Source organism: Miscanthus floridulus, chromosome 7 (genome assembly GCF_019320115.1).
Source record: "Miscanthus floridulus cultivar M001 chromosome 7, ASM1932011v1, whole genome shotgun sequence".
Taxonomy (NCBI): Eukaryota; Viridiplantae; Streptophyta; class Magnoliopsida; order Poales; family Poaceae; genus Miscanthus; species Miscanthus floridulus.
The window spans coordinates 118,969,231-118,982,958 of NC_089586.1; the positions used below are offsets into that span (position 1 = coordinate 118,969,231).

The following is a 13,728-nucleotide window of genomic DNA, read 5'->3' on the forward strand; positions in this document are numbered from 1 at the left end:
AATGCCAAACCAAGTCCAGATCCAAAGTACCATTCCGTCCGGTCTCCAATTATTATCCACATATATTCCATGTGATAGTAACCTTATAATAGTCACAATAATATATTTCCTGTCTCTCGCGAGTGACAGACAATCACTCGACTTCTACCGGAGTCCTTTAGCATACCAATCTACACGATCCTGTCATACTAGTAAGACTCATAGGATAAGATATATATACAAGTGAGTTTCATTCAACTCCTTAAACTTAATGCACAAGCATAAAATAAAGTACAGAATAATAGGGGTTATGCATAAGGGCTTGCCTGGGTAAGATATAACCAAAAGTTAGCATTCCATCGTGGTGGCATGATCCTCCAGACCCTCCTTTCGATACCCTAGAGGACTCCATGATCCCTCATTATTCCTATTAGGGTATACGTGGATGAAATGCAGAGAAGTGATTAACCAACTGCAACCGTGACTCGTAAAGTACGATTTAAGCCTCTCAAGCTAGCGAGCTAGTTCTAACGATGACCGTACTTAGGCTATGTATCCACATTGCCGAATCAGACGTCATTTCCCAACGAGTGTTTTAGCTATACAGCCCAAGTTATTTCTTTATTCTATTCTATCGATTCACTGTCTATTCGAAATAGGGCATCATTATCTTCCTAACAAACTAAGCACTCTGGAGCTACAAAAATTACGGTGAGCAGATAATAATATTAGGAATTTACTGTAAAATTTTTAGAGTCAACACTATCACCATTTTCTCACAAAAATTTCTATCAGTTCATGTTTTACCCATTTTAAGTGCTTCAAACTAATTAGTTTACTCTTAAAAATTCTATGAAACTAAGTGAACAAAATACATTAGCAGGTAGGTCATGATTTTAGAAACCTAACAAAATTGGTTTCATAATTTTTGAACATCTACACAATTTTTCATTGAATCTACAAGTTTACCTTAAGAGCTAAATTAGAAAAGACTTTAGAAATTGGAAAGGGCCGGCGGTAATCGGATCTGGCCTGGTAGCCCAAAATGCCCCACGAAGAACACGGTGCGCGTAGCAGGCCGGCCCAGTCACGACCCAAGGCGGGGAGTCCACATGCGCGCCGACAATTTTCAGAAGAGTCCCCAATCTATCCATTTATTACGCGGCACAATGCGCACAATTACAACAGAGACACGTTTTACAGAGAGACCCCTGAACTAGCCTGCCTTTACCACGGGATGGTCCCCGACGGCCTGCGCACAATGGCGCGACTCCAGCCGGTGCAGCGCGCGGAAACCGACCACCGAAACAAAACACCAGCCTCACAATCGAGCCAACGAGCGTCGCGGAGCCAAGATGAAACCCTGGACGGCGATCAGGAGTTAAACGGTGACTTCTACAGTGCGCGGAAAGACTTACAAATGCTTGAGCGATTATATTTAGACAATGACAATGGCAGCATTGCTCATTCGGATAGTGTTGATTATTTTGACATGATTGAGAGTGATGATGAGACTTATGATGCAGCTAATCCCGATCATGAAGATTATTTCTAATACATGTAATACTATTGTAATTACGTTTTGTTTATTTTGCATATCTTTCTAAGTACTTCTTGTTTATCTGTGCTTATTTGTTTACTCTTTTTAATTGTAGGTGATTGAACAAAGATGGTGGACGGTGGGATAAGGAAGCTAACATCCTTGTACCGAAGGACAATATATATTTGTGATATATTGTGAGATATGTGACGTTTGTGATATATATGTGACGTTTGTGATATATATGTGGTGTTGGTGATATATATGTGTTGTTGATGATATATATGTGATGTTGATGATGTTTGTTATATATATCTTCTGTTTGTTTGGATGGGATGTAAAAAACAAATAAAAAAGGTTGTTTTCAGTCACTTTGCCGAGTGCAATGGCCATGACACTCGGCAAAGTGACTATCTGGGAACTACCTGGGAACATGCTTTGCCGAGTGCAATGGCCATTGCACTCGGCAAACATCACAGATTTGCCGAGTGCCACGGGCAGGCACTCGACAAAGGTGGCATGTTTGCCGAGTGTCTTGTCGGCGGCACTCGGCAAAGTGACCACCTTTGCCGAGTGTCTAAGTCAACGGCGCTCGGCAAAGCGGGTACCCTTGCCGAGTGTTGACCTTGATACTCGGCAAAGCCGCCGTCACGGCCACTTTTCTTTGTCGAGTGTCGGATTGGCACTCGGCAAAGCCTTTGCCGAGTACCCAAAGAGGTCTTTGCCGATAAACTACACTCGACAAAGGCTTTGCCGAGTATATATCGGCCTTTGCCGAGTGCCTCAGACACTCGACAAAGAAGCCGCCTCTGGTAGTGAGTATGAATACATACTCTCGTTTTGTATATCACCATACGGTAATGTATACACATATACTCCGGTCGTCTGGTTTAAGTATGCACTTATACTATCTAAATCTTGGTGTATGTATGCACTCGTAGACACTCGCAGAGGTCCACCGTCCACCTCACATGCACTGCTCGATCGCGCCCGTGGCGCAGAACATCTCGTGCTCGTCACGTTCGATCCATCAGCAGCTGGTCACTGGTCAGTACCGAGCGCGGCGGCGTCAACTCCTGAGGGCCAATCAGGAGCGCGGCTGCGCCTGCGCGCACTCGAGTAGCCTTTATCCCCTAGGCTCCTACGGTCCTACCTAGGCGCGCGTGCCGCACCGCCAGAGTGGTCGGTCGTCGTCTCGTCACATGCATGAGCATGGTGCATGCAGTATGTACGTGCGGCGGCGCGCATACGTAACACTCGCTTCGCTGCGTTTGGGTCGGCGCACGCGGAGACCAGATTTGCACTGCTCGGCTGCCAGCGGGCGGAAACGCTGTGCCTGTTAGGCCTAGCGCGGGACGGCGGGAGAGACGAGCTAGCAGAGCGTACCGGAGTACGTACGTAGGACGACGACGGGCGGCGTCGGTGTCACGCGTTCGGGGACCAACCCAAGCGAATGCCGTCGGGGGGCCGTGGGGACCGGGCGGTGGTGGTGGCCGGGCTGCACGGCAAGGTGGCCTGCCTGCCTACCCCTGCCCCTGCGCGCGGGCAGGCACGCACCTACTGGTGCCGCGCGCGCCCGCCCGCGGCCTGCAGGCCAGGCCACCGATGGATCGCTCGTATCAGCGACCGAGACGGCTCCGCCTCCGTCCCTCTTTTCCCGATCGTTCGGCTGGCTAAGTTGGATCATGGATTATTTACTGCTAACTGGTTTAATATGAGAGAAAAATATTATTTTATCTTATAATCCACGTATACGATGGTTTCCGGCCTGCGTGACAGACAGCGTTATCCGGCGGTGGTTCGGGGCCGGGAGGCATGTGGGCACGCGTGATTAAGGCGGAATCTTTCGGGCCCAAGATTTGCAGCGAAAAGTTGTTGCGCCCTCTGCCGCATTAGCATTAACGCTCCGGTTGGGTCGGGGCTGACACGGTCGACATCCATCGACGTGTGAGACGCACGTTGGCTTGGCAACCAGAGAAGCGAGAGGAGCTTGAGCTTGCGATCAAGCTCAAACTGAATCGCAGCATTTCTATGATTGTGTGGTGCGGTAGCGGTACCGGTACCGGTACCAATTACTCGACGACTGTAACGGACCAAGAAAAGGGAAATGCATGGTTCCCTAAAGGAGGCAGACCGTCAAAACACACTGATTCACCAGCCTTCGGTGTGCTTCAGTTCCGAACCGAACAGCTTTAGGGAAAAAGCTGCTTTCTTGGTCCTTTCAGGAAGAGAATAGGCAACCTTTTCTGTATATAAAGGGCGTACCCACTGCAGAGAGCTCCCGCTCTGTGCGAAGTCTAGGAAAGAGTGTTAGTGGCAAGCCTTACGCTCGCCTGAGCAATGCGAGGAGACCGCGACTCGAACCAGGGACATTCAGGGACATTCCGGTCACAGACGGTAAGACTCTACCACTTGTACCAAGGAAAAGTGAAAACAAGACAAAATATATGCAATCTCATAACTAGTCTCTCTTCATATATTTTGATAAAATATAATGTACCTTATTACACCAACCAATGTAGCTGTATTTAAGATAACAAATCTGTATGAAGTAAAACAGTGTAAACTCTTTCAAATTTGATAATTCTTTTTCCAACTTCAGACTGGTGTTAGTTAAGTACAATTCATCATGCATCGTATACCCGATTTTTTATTATCTTCTCAGTGTCAGCAGCTGTCAGATGCCTAATGCCATATTCCCTCAACCAATTCTTATCTGTAAACGCCCCATCTCTGAGCTGCTGCTCATCAATCTTCAGTAACCTCAATCCCTCAGACAGTCGAGGGAAGAAGCCTTCAGGTCTCAGACACCACGATGAAAAAATAGCAAACAAAACGCTCAGGTCGCCCTGTAGCCTTTCCACTCCATTGCTGCTAATCTTTATGCCGCTTGTGCAAATGCCGGCGAAAAGCAGCTGGTCTACCCCGCTTGCCACACTTCTCCATACCGTCACAAAATCAACGGTATTTAGGCCACCTTGCAGTTTAGATAGTTGCCCTTGCATGTAGTCTAAAGATTCTATGAAGGTTCTGGATACAGCAGGTCCCTCTGATTTCTCCAGCCACTGCCTCTTAGTTTTTAGATAATCCCAAGAACGAGCATCGAATCCACGCAAAATGACAGTGGAAATCTTATCAGCCCATTCCACTCTGAACTCTTTCAGATGATTTATCTCTTGCTGAAAGATACACCCACCCTCACCATTTACAGGTAAATTTTCCATCTCAAGAAAGAAAACATCCTCACACCATTCTGTCAATGTGGATTCGAAATATCGAGCTGCATTGATAGATTGTGACACCTTGAGCACAGCATTATCATCAGCCAGAGCAGTTAGCCCCTCTGCTTCTTGACACCTCCGAAGCATGTAACCAAGAAATTCTGATATGATGGGTGCAGCAGACATCCTAATGAATTCTGCCCTAAGCGTGATGCTAGGGATAGGACGAGCACGATCAATTAGCAAAGACAAGGTCTGATGAACGGCACTGGTGATTACTGGAGACTTGTAATCATCTGAGTCATACTCAAGCATTGTTCCTTGAATTCTTGTGCTCCAATTTTTCTCTAAATCCATTGCTGGTTGCAGCTTATTAAGACTCTCCTCTCTCTCAATCTCTGCCCATAGTTGAAGCCAGTCTGGGCGATCACAGAAGACACAGAGGACTGAGATCCTCTGCCAACTGTCACCATCCTTTGCAGTAAGTAGCAGTCCAGTACTCAAGATTAAATCTTGAATCCGCTTGTCAAAAGATATCATTAGATCAACAAGGCTGAGCCACGAGACTCTAGTCTGATACGCCGTGCTGCCTGCATCACTTGAGCTACTACTTTCCTGAAGACGTTCAATCTGCTTAGGAAATATCTCTTTCGTCAAGTATGTTGACAACACAATGACCATTCCTGAAATCCACTCCTCCCTACAACTATACCCAATAAGGTTGGCCTTATCCACAAGGGGTTGTAGAATCTCATCCATGGAATCAACAAAATCTCTAATTATCTTATAAGCAAGAGCAAAAACAAATTCAGGCTTTTCAGCCCATTTTGAGAAATGGTGTTGTGCAGCTGTAGATATTGGATTTACTAGCTCTTCAATTACCCATAATGGTTGACGTAGTTGATTTCCCACATCATGCCCTTTCAGTTGTCTAGCTTTTCTACGTTTCTGCAATTCCTGCAAATTGCATAGTGCAAGAAAGCTCTCAGAATACTTGCTTTTCAGGTCACCCCGCATCGAAAACAATGGGTTCACAATCTCTGCTTGTTTCCCTGAATCAATACTTGAAAATTTTGAGCCAGCAAGTGAAGGAGGCCAGCCAAGGGAAGAAAGAAGAGATCGATGATCAACAATGGCTTGTGGTCTTAGTATAGCTAAAGATCGGTCCACTCTGTGATCCACGGAAGATAGAAGGCGAGTCCATTGTGGTCTAGTCGTAGTTACAGAAGCTAAAAGATCTCCTATGTTTTTAAGATATCCAATAGCAACATGATGTGTTTTCTGAAAAAGAAAAGAGAATGCCAAAATTAGCAGTTGTCAAGTTGACTCTCCCAAGAATCACAATATGACAAGATCCATACCTCTGAATTGTCTACAGGAGATTTAAGTTTTCCAGTAACAGAAGAAGAAACGGCATCTTCTATATCACCCACCAAACTGTCAAGTTTGAGAGCCATTTCTGTATAGGACAACCTACCGTTAAGAACACACCAATTACAAAGTTAAAAATAAAGTACTACAGCAACTTAACTAAAAAACAAATACTAAGACAAGAGAAGGGCATGTAAATACAGATAATGGAATTGCGGTAACTGATAATCATCTAATACCAAGTGGAACAATTAGAATTTCTAGGGAGTTTGTTTAAATTAGTTTTGATTATTAAATTCATTATCTTGATAAAAGTCCACAATTACCCTTCCCTGTAAATTTCATGTCATTGTATAGTTGAATTAGTATACCTACAATATCTTAGACCAATCATCATTTTCATCCAATGATGTAACCGATAATGTGCATCTTCTTTCAGGTCTCCAACAAAAGTAGAGAACACTTGATTCGAGCTAGCATAAAATAATGAATATAAGAAAAAGAGACCAACAGCAACTTCGGGTTGTTTGTTTAGATTTAACATGATGTAAATAAGATGATAAAACATGGCCAAACAACTTACAAATCTTATATTTATTGCATGGCAACACAAAACGATATAAGATTTATTGCAACACAAACTCCACCTACAGGCCGAGGGTTGCGATAAACCAGTACAAAGCGCAGATAAAGGGCGAGGGTTGCGATAGGCTTGGCAAGCCAACATTTTTACCTAACCACTATTACAGAGATGGAATCCAATTGTTTATTATTTGATTATTTCAATATCAGTTATCAAAACACGACATATTTTCAGCAAAAATATAATACTGATAAACCCTGGACATCACTATGAAGTATGAACTGCCAGTTTGCAAACATCTGAGATTCCTTCAACGAAAACAGACGCGCGAAAGAAGGAAAAACAAGCGACGGAACGCCAGCGCGCGCGATGCAACAAAAACACACCCACGCGCGCGCAACAGACGAAGGCAAACGCAAAAAACGCCAGCACGCCATGCAACCACACAGTGCCATGCAAACGCACACGCGCAACAGACAGAGGCAAACGCTAAAATCGCGCACGGCAAAAATCGAAGCGCCCGGCAAAAAATTGCGCCCGCGAAGAATCAAACCTGGAACCTCAAGTCTCAGGAGTTGCTGCGCTAACCAATCAAGCTGCGTGAGGTTGTTGTCTACGAAGGACCCGCAACCATATTTAATAGGTGCAGACAGGGAAAACTCTACCCTAATTAATCACTCCTTGGTATGCTAAACGACTTTCTTTACCAGTATGGAGGGAGTACATAATAAGGGTAAGGTTGAATATGTGAGAGGTTGCGATAATAACAAAATAAATATTCTTCTTTCAGAATTATTATCGCAGAAGACTCATCAATTCAATATTGTTACTATTACTGAAAGCTCATCAACTACTACAATTGTGTACAGAAGAACTAGCTAAGGACTAGTAGCTAGCTGCGACTTGTGAATCATGAAATCTGTTTCTCAGTGGACACCATAATGCAATGTCCCCCATCACTTCTAATTAATTAAATGAACAAAGGCAAACACATACATCCATGTGATGAAAATGAAGCACCAATTTGAGAGCAACCAGATCCCATGCCAATTAATTGAGTAGTACCAGGACAGATACCATCATCCATCCCAGCTGTATCGGGCTAGATCTACACCAACCAATCCAAACAGCAGCTTCAATCACCAAAGCCAGCTTGCTCCCACAAGCAACCCCCGTTTGACATCCCATCAGAATCATAGGGTGCACTGCTAAAAGTAATTCCAGCTCCACACTGGCACATCATATCAGAATTTCATAATTAAACATCCGTCAGTTTCAATATCATGCACAACAGTTTCCTCCTACGTGCCTAACATAATGGTTCAATCTGTAGTTGAACCTTAACCAAACAGACATTGGATGGGACACATAGGCTTTATGCACCACAAGTTCATAGCACGAATTCTTATGCCTAAATCAATACAAACTTGAAAAATTGGCAGTGCTGAGATAGCCATTCAAAATCTCAAGCATAGAAGGAATGTGATTTCCAGAAATTCTATACTCACCGGCATATTCTCTGACCATCTCCACTCTCGCCACCTCGGAGGCCAGAGCAGGGAGTTGCTCGAACTGCGTCTGCTCCGTTCTCGCTTCCACCTCTTCTCCAACCCCTAAACAAAAGGCAGGAATCATGAAATTGTTGAAGCAATATGCTTAGTAAGCTCTTAATTTGAGAACCTAGTGTGTGTTCCGTGTTCGGCATACCTGTTGACTCGGATGCTTTGAGGGCACCAAGCCCGCCGCGGACGCCACGGAGGGCCGAACCAGCGACCTCGCGGCGAGACGAGTACGCAGCGGCAGCTTCCTGAAAGCGTACGTACAAGTTGGAAATGGAGGCCTCTAGCTCCGCACAGTGCCCGCGGATCTCGGCCTCGACGTCGGAGGCCGTCGCGAGGTCGGCCGCCGAGCGGAATCGGCCGTCGAGGAAACGGCGGACCCCGGGGTCGATATCTTGGAGGAGCGGGAGCGGATGGGATTGAGCTGCTGCTTCCATGGCGGAACGGATCACACCACGGCTTAGGGTTTGGATCCGGGGGAGGAGGGTGATGGGGAAACAGCTGAGCCGGGGAAGAAGACGACCTGCAATTTTTCACTTTGTGCAAGCTCTAATCGCGGACGTTCATTTTTAGCGGGTAACGGTTCATGAGAGTTTGACACTTGACAGGTTGGGCCGTTGCCTCAGGGCCTGAAGTTCCCTATGGGCCGGATTGTGGGAAGAAGACGATGGTTCATTTAGAGTTTGACACTTGGATGGGTTCTTGTTGTGGAACCTACCCACATAAGTTTCTTAGACTTACGGGTGCTCGTATTTTTTTGGATTTATTCCAGTATATATCGGAGCTATGCTTTCAGTGGTAGGCGACGTCCCCATCGACACTGAGGCGTCTGTGGTGACTTTGTGAATTTCAAGATCTGTCGGCTCAGTCCTTCGAAGGTGCCCATAGGGGTAGAGTTTCCATACGTGTGTTCATAGAGGTGAGTGTGTGTGTGTTGTGGGAGTCTATGTGGTACTGTGTAATTCTTAAAAACAAACTTAAACTATTGCCGGAGTCTAATTTTTATCCTCAAACTTCAAAGCTCGATAAATTGTTTTCTCTTAATTATCAAAACCGTTTAAATTATCTCCAACCCCGGTTAAAAATGTTAACCACCAGATAATATTTTTAAACCACTCTCTAAAGGCTCTAAAAATTAATAGAAAAAACTTAAAGATAACCTTTTTGCGAAGGTAAGAGGACTTATATTAAATCTTGGGACAGTACATCCCCAAATTATACATGAAAAAATCTAAAATAAAAAATATATAATATTCTATCCAAATTCTTCCATCGTCTTCTCGCCCAATGGCTTCCCACGAACATAGGTGCCAAAGTGCAGTTCTTATACCGAATCTAACGACCAACCCCAAAATATTAGACATGCCGCAAGATCCAACATTTCGGAATCAGTTCGAAACGTATCTAAATCGCTAAAAAAATATCGACAGTTGCATCTTCGGATACGACATAGGGCAGATTCATCACTTCAAGACCTTGAATCCTCTCCACGACCATTAATAATGAGATCGATGACCCGAAGTCGCTGTCCTCGTATGAGGCTCCCAGAAGCACCCCTCTCCTTGCAGATAAAGGCTACAAATTGCCCACCTACTGATGAAATCGACGCCTGCAATGACAACCTTGTCGTGGCAATTACTGAAGTCATCGCAGGATACACGACCCTGACCGAAAATTATCTGATTTCCTAGGAAATTTATTTTGACTCAACTCTAAGACACTAGAAAACTACGGAAAAAAGATGGGTCCCCTCCCCTCCTTGTCTCCGGCAAAAGCACCGGGGAAGAAGAAGGAGAGGGGCCCTATGCATGTCGACGGCGGCGGTGGACCGAGGAGCGCAGGCTGCGGTTCGACCCTGGTGGCAACGGCGTGAAAAGATGCGGGACCCTAAAGATAGATTGGGATACAAGGACCCCAATTAAAATATTTAGATATCATGAAATATATCTAGAAGCTTTAAAAAATAGATTTCTCTCAAAACCTGAGAAAAATGTCCAAATTTTTGGAAATTTCCCAAAACATTATATTGAACATTTACGCCCTTCTAAATACTTTCCACGACAAAAAAAATGATATGCAACGAGCATGAATGCAACATACAATGGATGCATTCATGCTGAATACATTTATAGAGGCTTTGAGTTATATGTTCCATGATCTCTAAGTATTTTTTGGGGTTTATCCTACATGGATACATCTTTAGGATTTTCTCAGAATTTTTAGGAGGTCAGACAATTTTTTCATGGATTAAAAACCTTATCAGGTGTGTATCAATTTTTTAATAGACAGGATGAAACTACCTTGTAACCCACTTCTAACCGGACAAGGAGAAGATTTAAATGATTTTGAGAGTTAATAGAGATACTTTATCTTGTTTAAGAGTTTCAAGAGGAAACATGGACTGTAGTGATAGTTTTGGAGGCAAAAGGGACTTTTTTCCATATATTTTTGAGGGTTTGGACCCGATGCAATATATGGGCTCCTCTCAGAAAAGCAATAGTGCCTTTTCTTGCAAACGATGGGCTGAATGTTGCTCGACAAGAGAAGTGGTTTACAGTAGGCCCATGAAATTATATGCTAAGTTGCTAGTGTCGGAGAGAGTGAGACCCATGGCCCGTGGTGGCCCTAGAGCATACCAGTGTATGCTGTTTTAGAATTCATTTGAGTCGAAGAAAAAAATAATAAAAGAAAAGAAAAAGGATACGGTAGAACTGATGAGCTTCAGTGCATATTAGCAATACTAATTCAGAATTACCCTGTGTGACTGAGATCTAAGTCCAATTGCTTCATCAAATCTAGACAATGTTGGCTAAAATAAAGCGGATAGATTCTCTATTTTTAGTCTAAATGTAAACAAGATGATTCACAAAAAAAAAAAGCTTCAATACGCCCATGAGTTGTTGGATCTAGAGATACCCGACTGCAATAATTGTTAATTTGAGCTGTTAACAAACTGCCCCTAAAACAGAAAGAACTTAAAAATATACTCTGTGGAAACAGAATTACGGTCGCATGAATCGTTGGAACTTGCAGTAGAAATATACCGAATGACGGACGCAGGAAAGGACAAACCAAGGATCACCAAGGATAGGAGGAGAGGAGCATGACTACAGGAGGCAGGAGCAGCATGGGAAAAGGAACAACCCCGAAAACCACCTCGCTGAGTCGCTGGCTTTGCGGTTGCGGCAGAGGGCAGGGGGCAATGAGGATGGGAGCCTGCGACCTCTGCGCGTGCCCACGTGCTGCCGCCTGCCGCGCCGCTCCACGCATCCCGAAAAGGCTCGTAGCTGTAGCCGTGTAGCGAGCGTACGCTGCCGCGGCCCGCGGCCGTGCAGGCGCGCATCAGTCACGCACACATTGACACATGCTAGGAGTATGCCCAAATGGCAACCGCAACCGCGCGGGCCGTGGACCGTGGTCCTGCTCCAGATCAGCCGAGACGAGGGCGCGGAGCCCCCCGAAAAGAGCCGAGTCCACTCGGAGCCGTTCGACGCCCGCTGGGGACCGGCCGCGCAGGCAGGGACCGCGTCAGGCTGGTTTGCGGTCGCTTTGCATCCATCGGCGCGGCAGCCGGAGGAAGGAGGCGGATGCATCCGACGAGGAGGCCGCATGGGGGGCCGGGATTAGGGCGTACGCGCGCAGGGGTAGAGACAGCCGGAGGACCAGGCACCAGTGCCAGAGAGGGGCAGCAGGGCAAAAAGCCCCGGTACGAACGCAGAGCTAGCTCGGGCACGGCAGGGCGCACGACGGCACGAGAAATGGCGCGGGTCACCGTGCGCCACGGCCTCCATGCCTCTCGCTCACATTTCGCGGAAACACTGCTGCTGTTGACTCGCCGGTCGCCACATGCCAGTGCCTAGTACCTGCCTAGGAGTACGTCACCGCGTCTAGTAGTCGACTACCGCACGACAGCACGAAGCACTCACTCGAGTGCATGAACTCGTCCACGGCTCCGCCCCTCGAGCCTCGAGGTCACGCTCACGACCATCCCACTCCCAGAGCCGTGCGGTCCCAGGTGCGCAGGCGCAGCCACTGCCAGAAGTCAGAAGAGTTGTACAGTAGTGCACGCCAGTTGGCCTGTAGCCTACCAGCCCGTGCCTCGCCTGCGAAGCGTACGCCCGCGGATAACCGTATCTTTCCCGTCGCATCTCTACAGTGCAGGTGCAGGTGCAGGCATGGAGATGACGGGAGTATCTTTCCGACGTCGCTGCCTGCCATCGTACCATTGTGGTGCGCTCCACCTCCACGGCTCCAGGCTCCAGGCTCCACTCGTGCTCGCAACGGGACCAAGCCGGAAGAAGTGGGCAGGGCAGTGCCCAGTGCCGCCAGACTGCCAGTGCAGCCGGCAGAGGACGACGAGGCAGCAACAGCCTCCCAGCCCACGGCGCTGCAGCACTGTACCGCACGACTCGGCAAGGACTGTAAACAAAAAGTGAGGGGAAAAAAACACCACTCTCTCCGTCCCGTTCGCTTCGCTGAAAAAATAAAACAAAACATAAAAAAGACGGATTATAAGAGTCCGTGATTCATGTCATCAATCTCACTGGCTTCCATTTTCGTGAATCTGACTGGCTTCCATTTTCGTGAATCTGACTGTTGAGTGGATCGATAGAAACGGAAGCTGCACAGCGACAGGCCTGCGGCCTGGGGATGATGATTTGGGCTCTCGTCAACGAAAGCAGGACGCCAGGAGTTGTTGCCCAATGATCATACAGAGGTCATAATGCAACAGCAACAACACCGGAATACCAAGAAATCGAATGCGAGGACAAGAATCCGTAGTGCTACTGCTAAAGCAGAAAACTGCTCGATGAGCAGAAATGATGATTGGCTAGAGACACCACAATAATTAGAACAGTCCAAATGAGGTGTATTCTTTTAGTAGAAGTAGATTCACTTGGATTGTGCGTGGATAGAGTGCACATTTTAGGTTTGAATTATATTTTTTCCTTATCTTCTAGGATGATGCCTTAGAAATCCTAGCCAATAATCCTTTTACCAACGGATGCACAAAAGACAACCCGAAAAGCACCCAGTCACAACTGAAAGAGCACAAAAAAATTTAAAAGGCACGGCACAGCCAGCAGATTTTCATAGATATGCTGCAAACTGATGGGGTCCAAACAAACCCATCAAGCTAATCATAGGCACAACTCGACAAAGAAAACATGGCCTCTCAATCTCCACGATACAAAGCACGAACCAGACAATGATATACTGATTAGCTCCGCAGTTGTCGCCATCTTGGATATAATAAAGTGGGCACCTGCCTAACACTTGATGATAATATCTCATAGGCTAAGAAACAAAGTTAGCGTAGGATCCCTACTACTGAAAGGAAAGTGGAAGGGCTTTAGCACCAACTGTTTCAAAGGATTTAAAGGCAGACTACAAACATGGAGAGGTCGCTGCTCAAAATTATGCTGGGAAATGTACAGATAAACAATTTTTTCATGCAATTCTTGGAAAGACACA

The 13,728-nt window shown here is 46.1% G+C and overlaps 1 protein-coding gene across 1 annotated transcript; it reads right to left on the reverse strand.

Moving 5' to 3' along the window:
- Nucleotides 1-3,967: 3,967 nt before the first annotated feature.
- LOC136464454 (RINT1-like protein MAG2) lies at nt 3,968-8,778 on the reverse strand. The gene is made up of 4 exons (XM_066463404.1): nt 8,402-8,778; nt 8,203-8,307; nt 6,102-6,199; nt 3,968-6,021 (listed from the first exon to the last, which is right to left on the reverse strand). Exons 1-4 carry the CDS (start codon nt 8,688-8,690, stop codon nt 4,147-4,149), a joined length of 2,367 nt encoding a protein of 788 aa, XP_066319501.1. The 5' UTR covers nt 8,691-8,778; the 3' UTR covers nt 3,968-4,146.
- Between the last annotated feature and the right edge of the window lie 4,950 nt (nt 8,779-13,728).

What these genes read in the sequence shown, in the direction of transcription:
- LOC136464454 (XM_066463404.1), bottom strand. Translation starts at nt 8,690, where the DNA reads ATGGAAGCAGCAGCTCAATCCCATCCGCTCCCGCTCCTCCAAGATATC. An exon ending in CAAAGCATCCGAGTCAACAG is followed by an intron (nt 8,308 to 8,401) that starts GTATGCCGAACA and finishes CCTTTTGTTTAG; the next exon opens with GGGTTGGAGAAGAGGTGGAA. An exon ending in GATGGTCAGAGAATATGCCG is followed by an intron (nt 6,200 to 8,202) that starts GTGAGTATAGAA and finishes TGTCCTATACAG; the next exon opens with AAATGGCTCTCAAACTTGAC.